Below are 19,919 nucleotides of genomic sequence, written 5' to 3' on the forward strand. Positions count from 1 at the left end.
TGTACATTATATAAATTTAATTTTCAAATTTAAAAAAAAGATGAAATATATATAAAAATATTATAAAGATGAAAAAAATAAAAAAAATTTTAAAAAGTGACGTAAGATGTAAACCTTACATATATCACTTATTCATGATTGAAGAAATACATAAGTACGTAGAAAGCAAAGCTCTATAGAGATAAAGATTGTAGTGAGCTTTGTAACATGCTTTTCCTGTGGTTTGACAGTTAATTTAAATTTAAAAAATAATTGAAATAAATGTTTTTCATGAACATTAAAAAAACAATAGACAATTATTAAAGATCATTTTATATTATATTTGCGAAAAATGAAATTTAAAATAAAAAAATAATAGATATGATTAAATTGTATGATTTATAAAAGTTAGTTGGATAAAAAATATAGTAGAATCAATGAAAATGAGTTTAATTAATTTGAACACATCACAAATGGAACAAATTCTTTCACTTCTAGAAGATATGTATTATCTTTCTTATCCTCAATCACAACAAAAATTAAATAAATATGTGAGTAATATAGTCATTACTTTTGTGTGTAATTTTTCGCGGCATGATTCTTTTAAAGATGTTGCAATTTTTTATACAATTTTTTAATGATTAAATGTTTTTTTTATAAAAAATATTTTTTTCCATGAAATATAAATATATAATAATAATATAATAATTTTATTTTACATTAAAATAAGTATTATTTATTTATAAATTGTTTATAATATATATTTGTTAAAATATTCATAATACAAGAAATATTTATATATTATTTTTAAAATTAAATATCATTTTAATTGCAAATTTTTAATGTTATAGATCCAAACTGCAACAAATACAAAATTATGTTTTCTTATACCAATTTTAGCAAAATCAGAAGAAATGATAATTCATGTAATAGGAGAAAAAATTTTAGATAGAGAATTAAGATTTCCTGTAAGTAAAAATTATTTATATTATACTAATATAATATAAATTATAATAATAAGATTGTTTATTTTTTGAATATTATTTTTTATACAATTATAAAGAATATTATTTTTTGCAATTATAAAGAATAAATAAATGAAATCATCAATCTTTTATTAACTTTAAAAAATTTTTTATCTTATTATTATTTAATATTTTTATAATATTTAATGAAATTTGCAACAAACTTTATATTGGAAAATTTTTGAAATGTAATGATGTTTTCAAGAATGTCATATATTATAAATAGAGATTGCTTAGCAGTGTTTAATCCTCAAATAGAATTCTTAGAAATGTACATAAAAGAAACCATAAAAAAAAGTATTATTGATATAATATGAAACTTTTAGTTATAGAAATATAATTATTAATGATAACATAATTTATTCTTATTTATAAATATACGTATTATATATTTAATTATAAATCTTATTTTATCTTTGTCATTTTTTTCTGCAAAGTTAATTATAAAACTTTTTAAACAAAATAATATAATTAATTTATTATGTACTTAAAATTTTAATTTATATATTTATTATTTATATATATAAAAATTATAATCATTACATTTATAAATAAGTTAAAAAATTTAAATAATACATAATAATATATAATAATATAATAATAATATATATTTTATTCAAAATTAATATAATTAAATAATTTTAAAATTAATAATATATTTTATTATATATATATATATATATAATTTTATGTAATTCTTTTTTTTAGATATCAAATAATATTTTACATAAAACTATACAAAATAAAAAGCCAACTGCTATAGATATGACAATGCTTAATGAAGAATTATTATATCATCTTCAACCAATATGTTCAACATCAAATTCATTTTTAACTATTCCTATAGTACATCCTAAACAGAATTATATAGCTTTATTAGTTTGTTTGATTGATAATGATTCCAAAAATGAAATTATATGTAAATGTGCAATAGTACAAGATTGTTTTAGGTAATATTTTTTTTTATTATGATTTATCATTATTTTTTATATTGAAAATTAATTAATTAAATTGTAGAATAATATAGCAATTTTATGAAATATTAAAATTATATTCATTAAAGAAATATTTTTCTTTAGATATATTTGGATATTTTTTCTTTAATATAGATTTTGCTTAGGATTTCTTCTAAATTCACTCACATGTTATGAAGAAACTCGATTGAAATTACAATGTCAAAAATTACTTGCTGTTTCTAAAAAACTTTTCATATATTTAGGTAATATTATCATTATTAAAAAATTAGTATACAAAAATTTATATATTTATCATTTTTTTATATATTAATAATTAGGAGAGATTTCTGATTTATTGAGAGAAATAATGATAGAAGCTAAAAATCTAACAAATGCAGAACGTTGTTCATTATTTTTATTAGATCCTGAACAACAAGATCTAGTTGCTAAAGTATTTGATGGTATTATTATAGATAAAGTGAGTTTAAATTTTAAAAAAACTTAAAAACTTAAATATATGCTTAAATATATATAAAATTAAGGATATAATTATTTCTAGTCTCTGGAAGAAATGAGAATACCAATAGGACAAGGTATAGCAGGTCATGTTGCAACTAGTGGAACAGTGCTTAATATTAAAAATGCATATGAACATCCTCTTTTTTATCCTGGTATAGATCAATTAACAGGATTTAAGACAAGAAATATTTTATGTTTTCCAATTAGAGATGAAGAAAAAATTATAGGTAAAAATTATTGTTGTATATCACAAAAAAAAATTAAATTTTTTAATAACATTATTTTTACATTTTTAAAATATAAAAAAATTGTCTACTATAATGTGATTGTAATTATAGGTGTTGCACAACTTTGTAACAAAAAAAATGGATTATACTTTGATGTTTTTGATGAAGAAGTTGCAACAGCATTTAGTATTTATTGCGGTATTTCTCTAATGCATAGTATTGTTTATAAAAAAATGCAAATTGCTCAAGCAAGAAGTAAACTTAGTAATGAAGTGATGATGTATCATATGAAGGTAAAATTTTCTTAAGATATAAATATTTTTTATTGATTTTTATTTTCAATATAGATAGATGAAGAAAGTATTCAAGTAATTTTGAACTGTAAGGATAAACATGATATAGAAAACTTTAATAAATTTGAATTTTCTCCTAGAGATGTACCTTATGACACTATACCTTGTTATATAATTAAAATGTTTGATGACTTAGGTCTTATTAAATATTGGAAATTGAAATTGTCAACTTTAATCAGGTAATTTATAAAATTTTTGATATAAAATTAATATAATAAAAGTAAAATATTAATTAAAATATTTATTACAGATTTTTATTGTATGTAAAAAAAGGATATAGAGATGCACCATATCATAATTGGATACATGCATTTTCAGTGACACATTTTGCATATTTATTAATAAAAAATTTAAATCTTATTAATGAAAATTATTTAACACATTTAGAAGCTTTAACTTTTTTAGTATCTTGTTTATGTCATGATATAGATCATAGAGGAACAAATAATATGTTTCAAACAATAAGTTCTACAGTTTTAGCTACTCTATACAGTTCTGAAGGTTCTGTAATGGAGGTAAATTAACAATAAAACATTAACAATAAAATTATTGTAATAAGAGTCATTAACAGAATAACTTGTTATTTTCAACATTTTCAACATTTAACAGAGACATCATTTTGCACAAACCATGTGTATTTTAAATACAGAAGGTTGCAATATATTTGAGAATTTTAATAGTAAAGAATATGCTGAAATATTAAATATGTTGAAGAATAATATACTTGCAACAGATTTAGCATCTCATTTTCGAAAAATAAAAAAACAGGAAATAATGATTAAAGATAAATTTGATAAAAATAATCTTACACATAAAAAATTATTAATGGATATGCTTATGACATGTTGTGATCTTAGTGATCAAATTAAATATTGGGAAATTACTAAAAAAACTGCAGTAATATATCAAATTTTAAATTTAGATATATTTCTATAAAAAAATAATTCATTCAAAAATTTATGTACTTTTTTCTTCTTGTAAAAAATTTATCTTCTAGGAAAAAATTTATGAAGAATTTTTTTCACAAGGAGATTTGGAAAAAAGTATGGGTACTTCTCCTATAGAAATGATGGATAGAGAACGAGCATCTATACCAGATCTTCAAATTCATTTCATTACAAATGTAGTTCTTCCACTTTTTATGTAAGCATTTTTAATATAACTATTTTTGATAAAAATTAAATTTAAAATTTATTTAATTATTATTATGTTATTATTATGCTATTATTATGCTATTATTATATTATTTGATTATTCATTTTATTTAATCAAATTATTTTAGTTCTTATTTGTTTTATTATTATTATTTTTTTAGTAATCTTTCTAAATTATTTCCAATGATACAACCACTTATTGATGTGCTGAAAGAAAATCGAGATTTATGGGAAGAATCTAAAAATGTATTTAAAAAATATATGGAAAAAGGAATGAAAAGTTTAAATATTCTATTGAATCCTAGTTTTGAAAAAGAAGTAGCAGAACTTTATGCTCAACGTAAAAAAGATTTTAATGATTCAACATTAAAATAATATACAATAATGTAAAGGTATATATTTATTATGAATGAATATAAAAAAAATTTTAACATATATAAATCATGACATTTTTAAATTTACAAGTAAAAAATAAGTCTATTAATTATTAATTATTATATAATAAGAATTAAAAAAAATTTTTCTTTATAAGAGCGCTGGCGTTCTAAAAATATATTATAAATTTAATGTATAATATATAATATATTATAATATATATTAGAAATTAGAAATTTAATGTAATCTATAATATTATTTTAGATTAAAGCATGTAAATATGTAAAGTATATAAATATATATTTATATATAATATATGTATAATTATGAATTATATATATATTTTATCTTTTGAAAATATATTTTTTAAATAAGTGCCTATTATGCTTATTATTATATATTTATATTTAATATGTATTTGATATATTATATTATTATTTAATATCATTTAATATTATTTTAATAAAATTTTTGTTTATAAAGGTAATATATTGTTTATAAATTTTTGTTTATAAAAGGTAATATATATGTTTATAAAGGTAAGAAGAATAAACTTTGATTTTAAAAATATAGAATTGAATTAAAATATATTTTTAAAAATTTTTAACAAAACTTTTATAATATAATTCATATAAAAATATTATATAAAAATAAATAATATATAAAATATCATAATTGATAAAAAATAAAACAATACAATATTTTAAAAAATAAATAGTATATTTCAAGTGATGAAAATAAAAAGATTCATTTTATGTATATATATTTATTTCTAAAATTAAAAAAATTATAAAAAAATATTCAGTTTGCAAAAAATAGCAATTATAAATATATATACACATATATTATAGTTAGAATATAGAGTTAACAAGTAATATAGAAGAAATATCTTTGAAATTAAAAAAATTATAAAAAAATTCAATAAGCAAAAAAAATAATCAAATAAATGATAAAAATGGATGATAAAACATTCTATTTTTATATCTAGTTTGATTAAAAATCTTCAAGTACTGATTATAAGTTCAACCAATCAAATAGAATCGGATGTTATTTAAATTTTAGAAGAAAATGGCGCGCCCGCGAGAATAGATGGCGTTAAATGCAGTGATTCAAATTAAACTGAAAATTCGTTATGTATTTGAGGGATAAAACTTGCACGATCCCGCCTATGACACGAAATGGAGATTGTCGTTAAGGATTTCCGTTCTTTTATATATTTTGTCATTGAAAGACACTAATTTGTGTAATTTATTTATTCTTGTTGTGAAAATTATATTTATAATTTTTCAGTTTTTATACAAATGTAAAAGGTAAGCAAATATATTAATAAATATATCTCAATCCCCTAATTTATTTCCTTTAAAATATGTTTGTATGTATTTTTATATTACTTTGATATTTATTTAATATAATAATAAATTTATTGATATTAATTAAATTGTGAATTCAATTAAAATCAATAAAAAACAAATTATTATAATTATACATATACGTAATTGAATTAAATTTATTTTTTATTATTTAACTATTTTATCATTTCTTCATCATTTTTATTATTGAATATTATGTTATTACTTACTATTTATAAATATTTTTAAATATTTTACTATTTATGAAGAATTATATATAATATAATATAATATGTAATATAATATATAATATAATATATTTAAATAAAATTGTGTTAATAAAAACAATTATATTATTTATTATTAATTTTTATTATATTACAACTTTAACCATAATTCACGTACTGATTGTATTATTATATATAATATTACATATATTTTATATATAATATTTTACTTTTTACATATATATTTTTACTTAAAACTTTACTTTTTACTTAAATGTAATAATATTTTAATTTATATCTAAAGTATTTATATGATTATATTTTATAGATTTTAAATATGGGTACTAGATCAAAAAATAGAATTAAAGAAATGATTACCAAGGATCTTATGAATATCCATAATACTTGTCAAGAAGTTAAAAAGTCTATTAATGATAATTTACAAGATACTTTGAATTATTTACATAGTTTAATTGCTCAAATACCACAATCAGCTTCTGGACCTTTAATTACAAAGACACCAAGTGTTCTAAGGAAAAGAGGCATTCAATGTATTGAAACTATTCCAGAAAATGATATTATTATTATTGATAATACATTATCAAATATTAGTGTAATAAATGAAAAAACAGAAAATAAAAATATAAAAAATGAAAATATAGAAGAAACTATTGGTCGGAAAAAAAGAGAAGCCTCAATGAAAGCTGCAAATAATATTAAAATGCAGCAATCAATATCACTTAATACAAAATTACGAAGACCATCAAACTTTGAAGGAGACATTGTTTTAAATGTTGGTATTATAGCTTTTTATATGTAATGTAATTATATATTGTGTAATACTAATTTTTATTCTCAATACCTGATGATAATGTATAATATTAGTTAATCAATATATTAATTTTAATTTTAATTTTTAATAAATTAAATTTTTTAAAAAATATTTTTAAATTTTTAGAAGAAACGTGAAAGTGCATCTAAAAGAAAAAAATCTGCTAGAAGTAGTTCAGATGAAGATACCTCACAAGGTCCTACAAAACATAGTAAAACAGAAGAGAAAAATGAAACTCTTTTAAAGAAAATTACAGATATAAATTTACAAAACCATTCTCCTATAATAGTACATACAATAGAACAAGAAAAAAATGAATTATCTTCTTCAATAAGAACAAGAAGTTCAAGTAGAAAAAGAACTTTTTCACAAAGTGAAAATATGAAAAATAAAAAATCTAATAATATCGATGATACACTCATTGCACCAATAACAAATGATATTGATGAACCTTCAATGTATGAGGATGCAATTGGAAAACCTACTCCTATTATGAATTCTACAATGAATTTCAATTCTACTTTTACTACACAAAAAATTATGAATGCTACAGTAGTTTTGGAACCTTTATCAACAGTAAAACTAAATGAGACTGTGACAATTAAAAAAACTTCAGATAATAATATCAGAAATAGTAATGAACAAAAAACAGTTGAAAAGACAGAATTCAGAACTTTTAAAATACCATCTTCTCCATCACCTTCCTCAATGGCTCTACAATATAGAATGCATCAATTAAAACAAGCCATGGTTAATAAAGAATTTGATGAATTACTCACAGAAGATGAATCATCCCCTGAAGTGAAAAAACCAAAAGCAAATATTAAAAAACAAGAAATTAGAAAACGACAAAAACGTTTAAATAATTCTACAACATCAAGTGATGATGGAATACCTAATACTCCAGCGAAACCAACTTTGAAGGAAATTAGCACAATTATTAATACAGGATTCCAGGAAATGAGAAATACATATAAATCGAATGCTTTGTTTAGTCCATATGCTAAGGAATCTGTAAAAAAAAGAGTTGAAGCATTTGAGCAAGTAGGCATGAATAGTCCAAAACCTGTTGTTGATATTGATGTACCCACTAGAATAACTAGAACAAAAACTCGTGCTAGAGCTGCTGCACAAGCAGAAGCTTTAGAAAATATGAATATTACAGAGAAAACAGTTGCTCATAAATTGGCACGAAAATCACTTGCAAAAGCCAAAAAAATTTCACTAGCAAAGCAGAATAAGGATATTGATGAACACAAAGAGGTATTTAAAGTAAAAAAATATAAAGAAAAATTGTTAGATAAACATTATTTATAATATATATTATAAATAATACATATAATGTGCATTATTATGTATAATATATATCATAATCTCAAAAAATTTAAAATTATTTAAAAATATGAATTACTTTTTTAATTGTAAATTTATATTTTCAATTTTATTTTTAGAATAAACTACAATCGGCACAAAAAATTAAAATAATTTCAATGGAAAAAATAAACTACAAACAACAACAGAAGACCACTCCATTAACTAAAACAAAGACTCAATTACCATTATCTGTTAATCGCATTCCTCATACTCCATCAAATCAAATTAACACAAATGTAAGAATTTATTGATTTTTATATTATATTATTAATACTATTTTTTTAAAAGTATAATATTTTAATTTTAGAATAATAAACCTTTAAGTGCTGTGCGTTCAAATATTATTACATCGGTAGAATCTTTAATTCAAGCTCCAAAATCAGTCAATAAACGTAATTCATTAGATAAAATAGATGAAAAAAAACGAAAATTAAACGAAGAGGATGCAAGAAAAAAACGAGAAGAGGCATTGAGACTTCAAACAGAAGAAAAAAGAAGGTAAAATATAATAATTTTTAAACTAATATATATATATTACTAAAAAATATATGAAATATATTTTATATAAAGGAAAAGACAAGAAAAAGAATTAAGAAATAAATTAGCAAGAGAAGCAAAAGAAAAACAAGATATGGAAAAACGTCAAAAAGCTGAAAAAGAAAGAGAAGAAAAAGCACGTTTAGCGCAACAATTGCAGGAGAAACAACGAGAAGAAATGGAAAAAAAACGTTTGGCTCAATTACAACGAGCTCAGGTATAAAATTAATAATTTACAAAATAAACATGAACCAAAAGTAAATAAAAGTGATTTTTATATATTCAGAAAATTAAATTATAATTATATTAATTTTCAGGAAAAAGAAGAAAGGAGAAAACAAGAAGAACAACTTCGTTTGCAACGTTTACAAGAACAAGAAGAAGCAGAACGTATATTAGCTGAACAAAGACGCCGAGAACAGGAAGCTGAAAGACGAAAAGAAGCTGAATTAAGAACTCAACAACAAGCTGCGATTGAAGCAATGAAAGCTAAAAATCAAATGCTTGCACAAGTAAAATTTTTAATTATTAATAATAAAATTTTTAATTATAAAATTATTAAATTAATAAAATGTTTTTTTGTTTGTTTTATTATTTTTACAAAAATACAATTTATTCTTAATTTAATATTTTAGACAAAATATGGATCTAAATATAATGGACCAACAACTTACATTTTGGACAGTGAACCTGACGATGATGATTCAGATGATGAAACTAAACCAAAGCATACAATTCCATATTGGGCGCAATGTAAGTATACTTTGTTTAAATAAAAATAAAAATTTTAATCATTTTACATACTTATTAATAAAAGTCTCAATAATTGTTGTTATATTTTTATGATATTGTTTATAAATAAGTATGAATTTTTAAAAGCTTTGGTTTTGCGTGAATATTTATTTTTATAATTATCAAACAAAATAAATAATAAATAAATTTTTTATATATTTGAATTCTTATTACTTTTAGCGCAAGTACGTAAAACTCAACTTGCAATACAACGATATATTCCGGAAAAAGCAGTTTTTAAATTCTTTGATACCAGAAAGTGCACACCAGATTTGACTCAACTGTTTCATGGCATAGATAGAAATAAATTAAAACGTACATCCAGTGCAATCTGGAAGACACCTCCGCGTTATTCCATGATGGAAACTGAATGAAAGGTATAATTTATTAAGTCAAATATTATTGATTTCAATTTGTGCCTTATAGAAGTACTTGTTATATTTTGTATATGTAATATAGAAAAAAATATTACATCTTAACTATTATTGAAAAATAATATATATTTTTTTGATATATCAATGTATGTAATATCATTCCATTTGTTAATTTTTAAACTAATCAATGAATATTATTTCTATTATATTGATCAGATTTTACTATTCTTTTTTATCTATATGTATCATTTTTATTACATTAAGATTGGCAGAAAAGAGAATTATCATACAATTAATTAATAATAAGTAATAAATAATTATATTCATATAACTTTTTAACAAAAAGAAGATTTTATTCATTTATTTGATCAGATTTTATTCATTTATTTATTTATAACCAATGAATTTTTTTTTTTTTTTTTTTTTTTTTTTGTAATAAAGGATTTATTAAAGTGAAACATTAATGCGATATTACCTTTTATTTTGATGACATTTCAAAATATTTTCTTTTTTACGTGATTTTATGACAGTGATTACGTTTATTTACTAAAAAAAAAATATTACAAATATGTATTTAAATTATAATATATATATATATATATATATATATATATATATTATATATAATACATAATAATTTATATAGACTATTATTAATAATAATTGGAACAAATCAATTTATAAAAATAAAAATGAATTTAATAAATTAATTAATTAAATAGCTTACGTTAATTATTTTTGTAGTAATGCTGGTATTTTTGGTGGTTGAATGATTTCCAAAGGTCTTAATCTTAAGTGTGTATATATAGGTATCTGTAATATTATTTTTATTACAAATTACGTATAATATTTAATATTTTTAATGTAATATTATTTTTGTAATAGACAAAATTATATTAAATATAAAAATATTTACATATGGTAGAGAAGTATCTAAAATTGGATAATCTATAAGCAACATTAATGTTGCTTTATCCATCATGCTAATAGTAAGTCTTTCTCCATTGATCATAATATAATCTGTTTTAAAAGCTGTTTTTGATATCTCAGAATCGGTTATTTCGCTAATCCCTCCTTCAAGAACCTTTTTAGATTTATATAATAGTAAATTAATAATTAAACATTGTTTTTATTGATAATGGTTGCAAAAAACATTAATTACTTTTAATGTAGTAGAACTAGCAACTTTTTTAATATCTGGTGGTAATCTGTAATCTTTAAAATACTGATAAGTTGGAATCATTGGTAAAATTGGTGACCAAGGTTTAAATGTTCCAAAAGTTGAAATATAACGTCCGCCAAATGTCCACAAACGTACAGAATGATCTGTACTAGCGCTTAGCAAAGATTAATAAAATTAGGAAAAAGAATAGCATGAATTTTATGTTTTAATAATAATAATATAATAATAAATTTAAATAATAAAAATTTAATAAAGATTATTTTAAATATTTAAAAATTTTCTTGAAAAAATTATGAATTGAAAATTCATAATTAAATAAAATTTGTTAAAATTTATTATTAAAGAAAAAAATTAAAAAAAGATATATTCAAAAAAAAATTTTTTTATATGAATAATTATTATAATATTATAACATAAATGTGCATAAAAATAATTTTGAAGTTCATAAAATAAATATTATATTAATATTTATATTGATTTCCGAGTTAGTATAATATTTGGAATCAAGAAGTTACAATAAATTATAATAAGGAAAATCATTTCTATCTCGAACAAAATATTTTGAAAATAAATGAGACAAAATATTAATTATATTAATAAAAATGAGAATATTATACTAGCTCGATATAAAAAATATTAATTCAAAAAAATCTTATTTTTACCTAATAATAATGCGTGCATCTGGAATTATTTGTACAGATGTAATAGATTTTAAATGACCACGTACAGATGAAAGTAAAAGTGGTAAAGGTTGATCTTTTACAGCTCTTTTTGCTCTGCCCAAAAGTCTATCTTTCCATAAAAATGGAAATTCTAACCGTAAATTAATCATATCTATTTCAGGAGGATCTGATACCAAATAATTTGCAAGATACCAAACTTTAATATATCCAGCACAATGTCCTAAATTATAAAAATGAATTTACTTTCCAATCGATTTCTTGTTTTTTTATATCAATAGATTTTGTATTAATTATATATTATGCATTAATTATATACAAAAATAATTTTTAACAATTAATTAAAAATAAAAATGAGAAATTTTTTTTTTACCTGTTACAAGAAAATGATTTTCAGGATCAGTTGCTAACGCTAATGCACAATCACGTACAGTATGAATAACTGAAAAAGCTTCTAAAAATCCTCCAGCCGGATGATGAGTCCATACTTGTATTAAACCGGAATCAAGAGAAACCAATAATGTTCCGACATCAGGTTTAACTGATCGAGCATTTAAAAATATCATAGATCGAACAGCAACAATTCGTGTAATATTCAATGCAGATTCTTGATGTTTAGAAACTGTTTCATATTGACTATTAACAAATGATTGTAATTGTGATTCAAATTTTTTTTACAAAAATATAATAATGGTATATAGAATACCTTTGTAACGAAATGAATTCTTTTGTAATTTCTTCCGATTTATTTTTTTCATTTGTTTTGTCATTTTGTAGATATTTTATTCTAAATCTGTGTAACATTAATTAATTCAAATTTATTTTTTATAATATACTGTTTTTAAAAAATTTTTTAATTTATTATTTATATCTTCGTTTCATTTTAATATTTTTAATCTTTCAGATCTTACCGCGCCATTGGTTCGTTAACTTTATATTTCCGATATGGTTGGCCTGTTTCTAATCTCCAAAGAATTATCTCTCCATTAAAAGTTGCTGTAGCCAATACTTGAGGATACCACATAGCTGAACAAAGAATATCATCAGTATGAATTAGCCCCCAATTTTTTTTATAGATATACGCATCGGAAATTGCGAATTCTACAACTTGGCGGTTCCAACTACTGCACAAAATTCGATTTTCCAACCAAACTAAACTTGTTACTTCACTATATAGAATAATGAAATAAACGTATAAGAAATATATTTTGATATTATATAACTTAGTAATAAATAACAAAAGTAGCTAGAGCAACTCTTAATAGAAAAAAATAACATAATATAATAGGAATATACCATTGAGTTTCAAGTTCCATGTTTCGTAAACAAGTACCAGTATTAAAATGCCATATTTTTAATGTTCCATCTCGAGCACCTGTTACTAATAATTGTTCAGATTCATCAAAACATGCAGCAGTAATTTCAATATCATGAAACTGGCCATACAAAAATCTGCTATGTGCATGTGTTACTAAGAATAAGCGATTTCCAAGCCATGGATCCCAAATTATTATACAAGAATCTAATCCAGTTGAAACTACCTAAGTTTTTGTATAAATAATTAAATAAAATAATGTAATTTCTGATGTAGAGATTACAAAAAATATAAATTACCACTTTATAGAGATGATTATATAAAACACAAGAGACAGATTTTGTATGTGTAAAGCCATCAGATTCTTCTTCATCAACTTGAGGATCACAAACAATTATTGCAATTATTGCACCAGCAACAATCATTTTACGATTTAATGTATTATACACTATAGTCATTGTTGTATGTTCCCCTAATTCACTAGGAAGACCATTGTATGTCTATGTAAAATAATTAAATTTTATATTATTATTTAATTAATATTATTCTATTTCTGTAAATAAAATATTAATTAACTGAAATATTTTTGAAAATATTTTATGTTTATATTATAGAATGTTCATATAGAATTTCTTTTAAAAATATTTGTATTTCCTTTGTAAGTAATAATTTCTATCAAAATAGTTAATGGACATAAAGTTTGTATTAGACAAATCAATTAAATATTTTATTTTTTTAATTATGAATTAAATATTTCTTTTTAAATATAAAACATGCTAATTGATCCAAATAAAAATTATATTTGTATCAAAATAAATATTAATCATATTTCTTAACAAAAATTAAGTACAAATATTTTAATATATTAATATTATTGTTATTATTAAAACCTGAATACAAGATTGAGCTAATACATCCCACACTTTGATACATCTATCCTTTGATAGAGAATACACGCGTTTACCAGCGTCTTGAACAACTAAGGCGCAAATACCTGCGCGATGACCTTGAAATATAGAATTTGGTCTTCTTGTTACATAAGGGTTCCAAATTCGAACTATGCAATCTGGTCCACCAGTTACTAATAATTGAACTTCTAAATAGATAAATGTTTAAAAATATATATATAAATAAATGAATAAAAACTTTTTTTTATAGCTAAATATACCTTCGCAAAAAGTGAAGCAAGATATACCCATATTAACTTTAAATCTATATTGAGTTTTAGCCTTTGTAAGATCGCTTATTAACAAAGAACAAATACTACATCTACTACTAGATATAAAAGATCTTAAAGTTCCGTAATAGGCTACTTGTTTCACCCAATTTGTATGAACATTTTTAAATTCTAAAACTCTGATTCCTTTCAATTCGCCCTATAACATAGATTTTAACTTATTAAAATATATTAATTTATACATGTAATATATATAAAATCTAATCATAATTAATAATAAATTTTCTTTAAATTTCTTTCATAAATTTTCATAAAAGTTTTTTAAAAACAAAATATTTATATTGTTATTAAATCCATCTAAATATGAATGAAATTTTTTATTTGAATATTTTAAATATTATTGCTAAAATATCATTTTATTATATTATGAAGAAAGTTTTCAATAGTTAATAAATTTATTGAATAAGAAAGTAGAAAACATTAAAATTCTAATTTTTTTTAGAATTTTTGAAATAAGAATATTGAAAAAAATTTCAATAAAATGAATAATGGACTCAAGAGTACTATAGTATAATTAATGAAGAAGTAGAATATTATGGGAGATTTATTAAAATTTAAAAAATTCTAAAGTAAATTATTTGCCTTAAGTACAGAATCGTAACGAATGAATAACGTATCACGTTGAGGATCATGTTTAAACGGTCCTTTGTCTAATGGATTAAAAATTATGATTTTAACAGATCCACTCATATCTCCAAATACAAAATGCGATTCCTCTTTGATATTTTTACTGAAGTAATAAGCCATACAAATAACTGCATTTTCCAATCCTGTTATCTGATTGTAAAATTTTTAATATGTATTTTTTAAAAACTTTTTTTATAAATAATGAATTTATTTAATTAATCAAGATTAATATTTATTTAGAAAAATATAACCAACCATTATTCGAAGATCAAACTTTTTTGCCTCTGTATCGTAAAATCTTAAATCGTATTCGGTGGAACTCGTACACACTACTTGTATATCAGGCATTACTATCATATCAGTTATTAAAGTTTGTTGAACTTTCAAAGATGCTGAAAAACATTTGAAAAATTAACATAAGTGTGTATAGAAAAAAAAGATATAAAATAAAATTACTAACGATTTACAGATTTTGCACTACGTTCGTATTTTAAATCTAACGACCAATAATTTATAATTCCTTCCTTAGTCACGCTCAGGTAAGATCCTCTATGAAAACTTGTAGTCCTGTCCTAAGTATATGCATAAAATTATTTTTTAATAATTAATAACAATGTAATAATATTATTATTAAGAATAAATATGTTATATAATAAGTAATTATAAAAAAATGTATCAATCAAACGATTTTTGTTTTTTATGTCATAGACTTTCTCTACTTATAAATTTTTTAATTTATATATATATATATATATATGCAATATTGTTACTCTTTCTCTATTTGTAAATATAAATTTACAAATTGTAGAATTTATATTGTGAATATAAACTAAATATAAATATACTTATACAGGTAATATTTCGGGATAAAACATAATTTTGTGTATAGCTGTACGATGATGTGATTTCAAGATTTGAGGAATACCAGTTATAGGAAGTTTCAATATTCGTAGTTGTAATGAAATATCTTTTTTCTGGAATTCCACTAATAAATAAGAAATAAATTCATTCCATGTAATATTTCCATCTCCTTTTAAGTTTATCTATTATTAATAAAAAAAATTATGTATGTTAATAAAAAACATAAAGATAAAATAATAAATCTTCATTATTACTTTTCTAAATAAAATTTTAAATTCATCTTCTGGCATTTTAATATGCAATATATTTTCAAACGCATCATATAATTGATCAATATTCATTTCTTCATTTGGTGAAGCCTATACATTCATAATAAAAAATAAAAATTATTATATTAAATATATAAATAATAAAAATATAAATTTTAGCAATTTAATTTTTTTATATTATATTAATTATAATTTTATTAATTTATTTCTGAAAGTTTTTAAAAATATTAAATTTTTTAAATTTGTGAATACCAAAAACGCTTCGTGCAGTTGAATTAAAGATTCTTCTGTGCATTGTTCTTGTATACTTTTCGTTTCAAAAAAATCTATAAAAGCTTTTTGAATGCTAAATAAAAAAATGGATTATACAATAATGAATTAATTTTATGAAATATTTCAAACATTATTATTTTTACTAACCTATTATTATCGGCATCAAAGCCATTATCAAAACCATTATTATTATAAGTACTATCAAAAAATTCCATTTTTGTAATTATATGAATTATAGATCATAATCTATCATCAATTGTATATAATATAAATAAAGATAATATGACAAATAGATTTGTCAAACATTTTTGTCAAATTTTGACATATATAAAACGAATGTATAAGATAGTACTTTGTTACTTTTTAATTAATATTCATTAATATATATAAAAATGATATGATGTTATTTGAAAAAATAATATTTATCAATATGAATCAATAAATGATATTATTTAAATATACAAAAAATTATATAAAACATGAAGTAAATAAAAGGTATTTTACAAATGAAGAAATAAATATTTTATTAATACATAAAAAAAATAATTCAATCGCAAAATAATATAATTATTTTTCATATGATATATAATATTAATTCTAAATATGTTTTAAATATTCTAATATGTAGATAAAATATAAAAAATGATATACTTTGTTTCCCTAATCTATAAACAGAGTTATAAGATAATCAATATTTTCTTGCATGGAAAATTCGCTTATATTCTATTGTATATTTAAATATATTTTGTTCGTATAAAATGTTTTTTTAAAATATACATTTTTTTTAAAATGCAATTGGTATTTTTATAATTAGTCTTTTTTATTAATCTTTTTATTAAATTATGGAATTATTTAAAGCTTTGAGCCTATTCAGTAGAGGAAAATATGAAGAATGTACAACAATATGTACAGATTTATTAAAAAAAAATCCTCTTGATCAGGTATAAGTACATTTAATATCAATTTTATATAATAATTTATATTTTTATATCTTTATTATAGACTGCATGGATTTTAAAAATGCGTGCCTTAACATTACAAGTATATGTAGATGATATAGAAGGAGAAGAAGAAGGAATTGCTGAAAGCTTATTAGATAATTATACAATATCTTCTATGCCTAGACCAGGAACATCTTTAAAAAATCCTGGTACTTCTTTTACAGGACAATATCTTCGGCCCAAAACTCAATCAGGTTAATTTTTGAAAATTCAAAATAATATTAAATAATTATAGTATTAGTTATTAAAAGGAAATTTAAATATAGAATTTTAACATAAAAATATGATATCTCTTTAAAGGTAGACCACTTACTGGTATTATACGACCAGCTACTCAATCTGCTATATCTCAATCAATTGAGCAAACTTTAAGAACACCCAGAGTTGCTATGACAGCTAGACCAATTACTGCAAGTTCTAGCCGTAATGTTAGGTATAATTATTTGCATTACTAAATAATATGATTTTAATTAATAAATTTTCAACTTATCTATTTAAAATTAATTTAAATACATTATTATAGATTAGGTACAGCATCCACATTAACAGAACCAGGAGGACCGTTTATACAACTATCACGTTTAAATATTTCTAAATATGCTAATCAACCAAGTATTGCTAAATCATTATTTGAATATATATATTATTATGAACATGATATAAGATATGTAAGTAAATGCACATTATTCAATATTTGTAATTAATAAGAAACATTTATTCCATAATTTTTATTAACTATTATTATATTTTTATTTTAATTAATTATAACACATATAGGCATTAGATTTAGCAGTACAAGCAACAAAAGCTTGTCAATACAAAGATTGGTGGTGGAAAGTACAACTTGGTAAATGTTATTATAATTTAGGAATGGTTAGAGATGCAGAACAACAATTTAAATCAGCACTGAGAGATTTTAAAACTATTGAAGTGATCTTACGATTAATCAGAATTTACATTAAACTTGATCAACCATTGGCAGCTTTAGATGCATGTAAAAAGGGTCTTGAATATTTTAATAATGATGTGAATATTCTTACGGAAATGGGACGGATATTTGATGGATTAAATAATATGAGTATGTCATTAAAATATTATAAAATAATTGCTCAAGAAGATGCTTCTCATACAGAAGCAATAGCTAGTATTGGAATATACCATTTTTATAATGATCAACCTGAATTAGCTTTGCGATATTATAGGTAAATATAAATATAGATATAGTAACTATATAATTGAAATTAATTTTTTATTTATCCGAGTAGACGATTATTACAAATGGGAGTATATAATGCCGAATTATTTAATAATCTTGGGCTATGTTGTTTTTATGCTCAGCAATATGACCATGTTATATCTTGTTTTGAAAGAGCAATTACTCTTTCAACTGATGAAAATATAGCAGATATATGGTATAATATTTCTCACATTGCTATTGTATGTATATTTTTTTTTAACATTTAATTATATGAATAATATTTAAAATTATTTCTTTAGTAAAAGTTTGATTAAAAATTTTCTATTATGTTATATTATATAGACTTTATTATTAATTATCAAATATTTTAGACAGTAGGTGATATAATGATGGCGGAAGAATGTCTAAAATTAGCTATCGTTAATGACAATAGACATGCTTTAGCACATAATAATCTTGGAGTCATACAAATTCGAAATGGAAATATAACAGCGGCAAGAACGTATTTTCATGCTGCTGCTAATATTGCTAACTTCATTTATGAGCCTCATTTTAATAGTGCTTATTTAGCTTACGAGGTATTATAATTGTATATTGTAATAATGTTATTATATTAATATAGTATTATACTTTTATTGTTTTAAAAATTTTATAGATTGGAGATCTTCAAACAAGTTATATTGCTATAAAGAAGTCTTTAAATACATATCCTAATCATTATGATAGTAGAACTCTTCTGAACAAATTAGAAAGATATTTTTCACATGTGTGAATAGAAAAAATTTATTTATACCATATAAAATGTATTATTTTATTGATATTTGATTTTAATTTTACAACTAATATTATGTATGTAATATATATATATATATGTAAAAAGTATAAATCTCATGATCTAATACTGCTTCATTTAATATTTTTAAATGATTAAAAAATGAATATTTTAATAGAAATATAATTATAATATAATAATAAATAATTAATAATAATTTAATTATAATAAAAATACTTGATAATTATATTTTCTCAATTGTACATTATACATAGTCAATTAAATATAGTTTAAAATGAATGAAATAAAAATTTTCATTTGTATCTTGTACATATTTTTGTTTATCAAGCTTATGTATAAATATATAACAATCTGATAATAATTTATTTAATCATTATTTGTTATTTTATCCTTAAATTAATATTTTATA

General features: G+C 20.8%; 4 protein-coding genes across 14 annotated transcripts; 3 read left to right on the plus strand and 1 right to left on the minus strand.

Annotated features, from left to right (window-relative positions):
• The first annotated feature begins 137 nt into the window (after positions 1-137).
• On the plus strand, positions 138-6,282 carry LOC107999683 (cGMP-dependent 3',5'-cyclic phosphodiesterase). 2 transcript variants are annotated; one of them, XM_028667595.2, is made up of 13 exons: positions 139-530; positions 831-947; positions 1,713-1,954; positions 2,114-2,223; positions 2,299-2,438; positions 2,520-2,706; positions 2,818-2,999; positions 3,054-3,238; positions 3,310-3,574; positions 3,669-3,956; positions 4,057-4,202; positions 4,375-4,605; positions 5,651-6,282. In XM_028667595.2, exons 1-12 carry the CDS (start codon positions 417-419, stop codon positions 4,586-4,588), a joined length of 2,190 nt encoding a protein of 729 aa, XP_028523396.1. In that variant the 5' UTR covers positions 139-416; the 3' UTR covers positions 4,589-4,605; positions 5,651-6,282. The 2 variants fall into 2 exon arrangements, with proteins under 2 accessions (XP_028523397.1, XP_028523396.1); XM_028667596.2 differs by lacking the exon at positions 5,651-6,282 and having other exon boundaries at positions 138-530; positions 2,383-2,438; positions 4,375-4,965.
• On the plus strand, positions 5,760-13,832 carry LOC107999680 (inner centromere protein). 3 transcript variants are annotated; one of them, XM_028667594.2, is made up of 10 exons: positions 5,760-5,898; positions 6,493-6,957; positions 7,123-8,259; positions 8,448-8,606; positions 8,678-8,868; positions 8,941-9,124; positions 9,225-9,419; positions 9,543-9,660; positions 9,880-10,076; positions 12,841-13,832. In XM_028667594.2, the coding sequence occupies exons 2-9, from the start codon at positions 6,502-6,504 to the stop codon at positions 10,071-10,073; spliced, it is 2,634 nt and encodes an 877-aa protein (XP_028523395.1). In that variant the 5' UTR covers positions 5,760-5,898; positions 6,493-6,501; the 3' UTR covers positions 10,074-10,076; positions 12,841-13,832. The 3 variants fall into 3 exon arrangements, with proteins under 3 accessions (XP_028523395.1, XP_016915149.1, XP_028523393.1); XM_017059660.3 differs by lacking the exon at positions 12,841-13,832 and adding an exon at positions 12,100-12,659; XM_028667592.2 differs by lacking the exon at positions 12,841-13,832 and adding an exon at positions 12,334-12,659.
• Positions 10,538-16,864, minus strand: LOC107999681 (WD repeat-containing protein on Y chromosome). 6 transcript variants are annotated; one of them, XM_062076684.1, is made up of 18 exons: positions 16,666-16,864; positions 16,498-16,591; positions 16,231-16,335; positions 15,967-16,158; positions 15,576-15,687; positions 15,371-15,507; positions 14,420-14,627; positions 14,142-14,347; positions 13,551-13,751; positions 13,233-13,477; positions 12,848-13,105; positions 12,643-12,729; positions 12,310-12,572; positions 11,919-12,159; positions 11,236-11,410; positions 10,990-11,157; positions 10,801-10,886; positions 10,538-10,619 (listed from the first exon to the last, which is right to left on the minus strand). In XM_062076684.1, the coding sequence occupies exons 1-17, from the start codon at positions 16,731-16,733 to the stop codon at positions 10,806-10,808; spliced, it is 2,841 nt and encodes a 946-aa protein (XP_061932668.1). In that variant the 5' UTR covers positions 16,734-16,864; the 3' UTR covers positions 10,538-10,619; positions 10,801-10,805. The 6 variants fall into 6 exon arrangements, with proteins under 6 accessions (XP_061932668.1, XP_061932669.1, XP_061932673.1 ...); XM_062076685.1 differs by lacking the exon at positions 16,498-16,591 and having other exon boundaries at positions 16,666-16,799; XM_062076689.1 differs by lacking the exons at positions 14,142-14,347; positions 14,420-14,627.
• LOC107999679 (tetratricopeptide repeat protein 8) lies at positions 15,501-19,875 on the plus strand. 3 transcript variants are annotated; one of them, XM_062076695.1, is made up of 8 exons: positions 15,501-15,654; positions 17,521-17,713; positions 17,820-17,952; positions 18,043-18,187; positions 18,297-18,721; positions 18,785-18,956; positions 19,089-19,295; positions 19,373-19,875. In XM_062076695.1, the coding sequence occupies exons 2-8, from the start codon at positions 17,539-17,541 to the stop codon at positions 19,487-19,489; spliced, it is 1,374 nt and encodes a 457-aa protein (XP_061932679.1). In that variant the 5' UTR covers positions 15,501-15,654; positions 17,521-17,538; the 3' UTR covers positions 19,490-19,875. The 3 variants fall into 3 exon arrangements, with proteins under 3 accessions (XP_061932679.1, XP_061932680.1, XP_016915148.1); XM_062076696.1 differs by lacking the exon at positions 15,501-15,654 and adding an exon at positions 16,904-17,013; XM_017059659.3 differs by lacking the exon at positions 15,501-15,654 and adding an exon at positions 17,195-17,459.
• Positions 19,876-19,919: the final 44 nt, after the last annotated feature.

Source organism: Apis cerana, linkage group LG6 (assembly GCF_029169275.1).
Source record: "Apis cerana isolate GH-2021 linkage group LG6, AcerK_1.0, whole genome shotgun sequence".
NCBI classification, from domain to species: domain Eukaryota; kingdom Metazoa; phylum Arthropoda; class Insecta; order Hymenoptera; family Apidae; genus Apis; species Apis cerana.

Bases quoted from the DNA above. Each gene is read 5' to 3' on its own strand.
- LOC107999683 (XM_028667595.2), top strand. From the start codon at position 417: ATGAAAATGAGTTTAATTAATTTGAACACATCACAAATGGAACAAATT. The intron at 1,955-2,113 runs GTAATATTTTTT...TCTTTAATATAG, and splicing joins ATAGTACAAGATTGTTTTAG to ATTTTGCTTAGGATTTCTTC. The intron at 2,224-2,298 runs GTAATATTATCA...ATTAATAATTAG, and splicing joins AAAACTTTTCATATATTTAG to GAGAGATTTCTGATTTATTG.
- LOC107999680 (XM_028667594.2), top strand. From the start codon at position 6,502: ATGGGTACTAGATCAAAAAATAGAATTAAAGAAATGATTACCAAGGAT. The intron at 8,869-8,940 runs GTAAAATATAAT...TTTTATATAAAG, and splicing joins CAAACAGAAGAAAAAAGAAG to GAAAAGACAAGAAAAAGAAT. The intron at 9,125-9,224 runs GTATAAAATTAA...ATTAATTTTCAG, and splicing joins CTCAATTACAACGAGCTCAG to GAAAAAGAAGAAAGGAGAAA.
- LOC107999681 (XM_062076684.1), bottom strand. From the start codon at position 16,733: ATGGAATTTTTTGATAGTACTTATAATAATAATGGTTTTGATAATGGC. The intron at 12,573-12,642 runs GTATTCTATATA...ATTTGTTAATAG, and splicing joins GAATTCATTTCGTTACAAAG to TCAATATGAAACAGTTTCTA. The intron at 11,158-11,235 runs GTAATTAATGTT...AAATCTAAAAAG, and splicing joins CTAGTTCTACTACATTAAAA to GTTCTTGAAGGAGGGATTAG.
- LOC107999679 (XM_017059659.3), top strand. From the start codon at position 17,361: ATGGAATTATTTAAAGCTTTGAGCCTATTCAGTAGAGGAAAATATGAA. The intron at 17,714-17,819 runs GTTAATTTTTGA...ATCTCTTTAAAG, and splicing joins TCGGCCCAAAACTCAATCAG to GTAGACCACTTACTGGTATT. The intron at 18,957-19,088 runs GTATGTATATTT...CAAATATTTTAG, and splicing joins ATATTTCTCACATTGCTATT to ACAGTAGGTGATATAATGAT.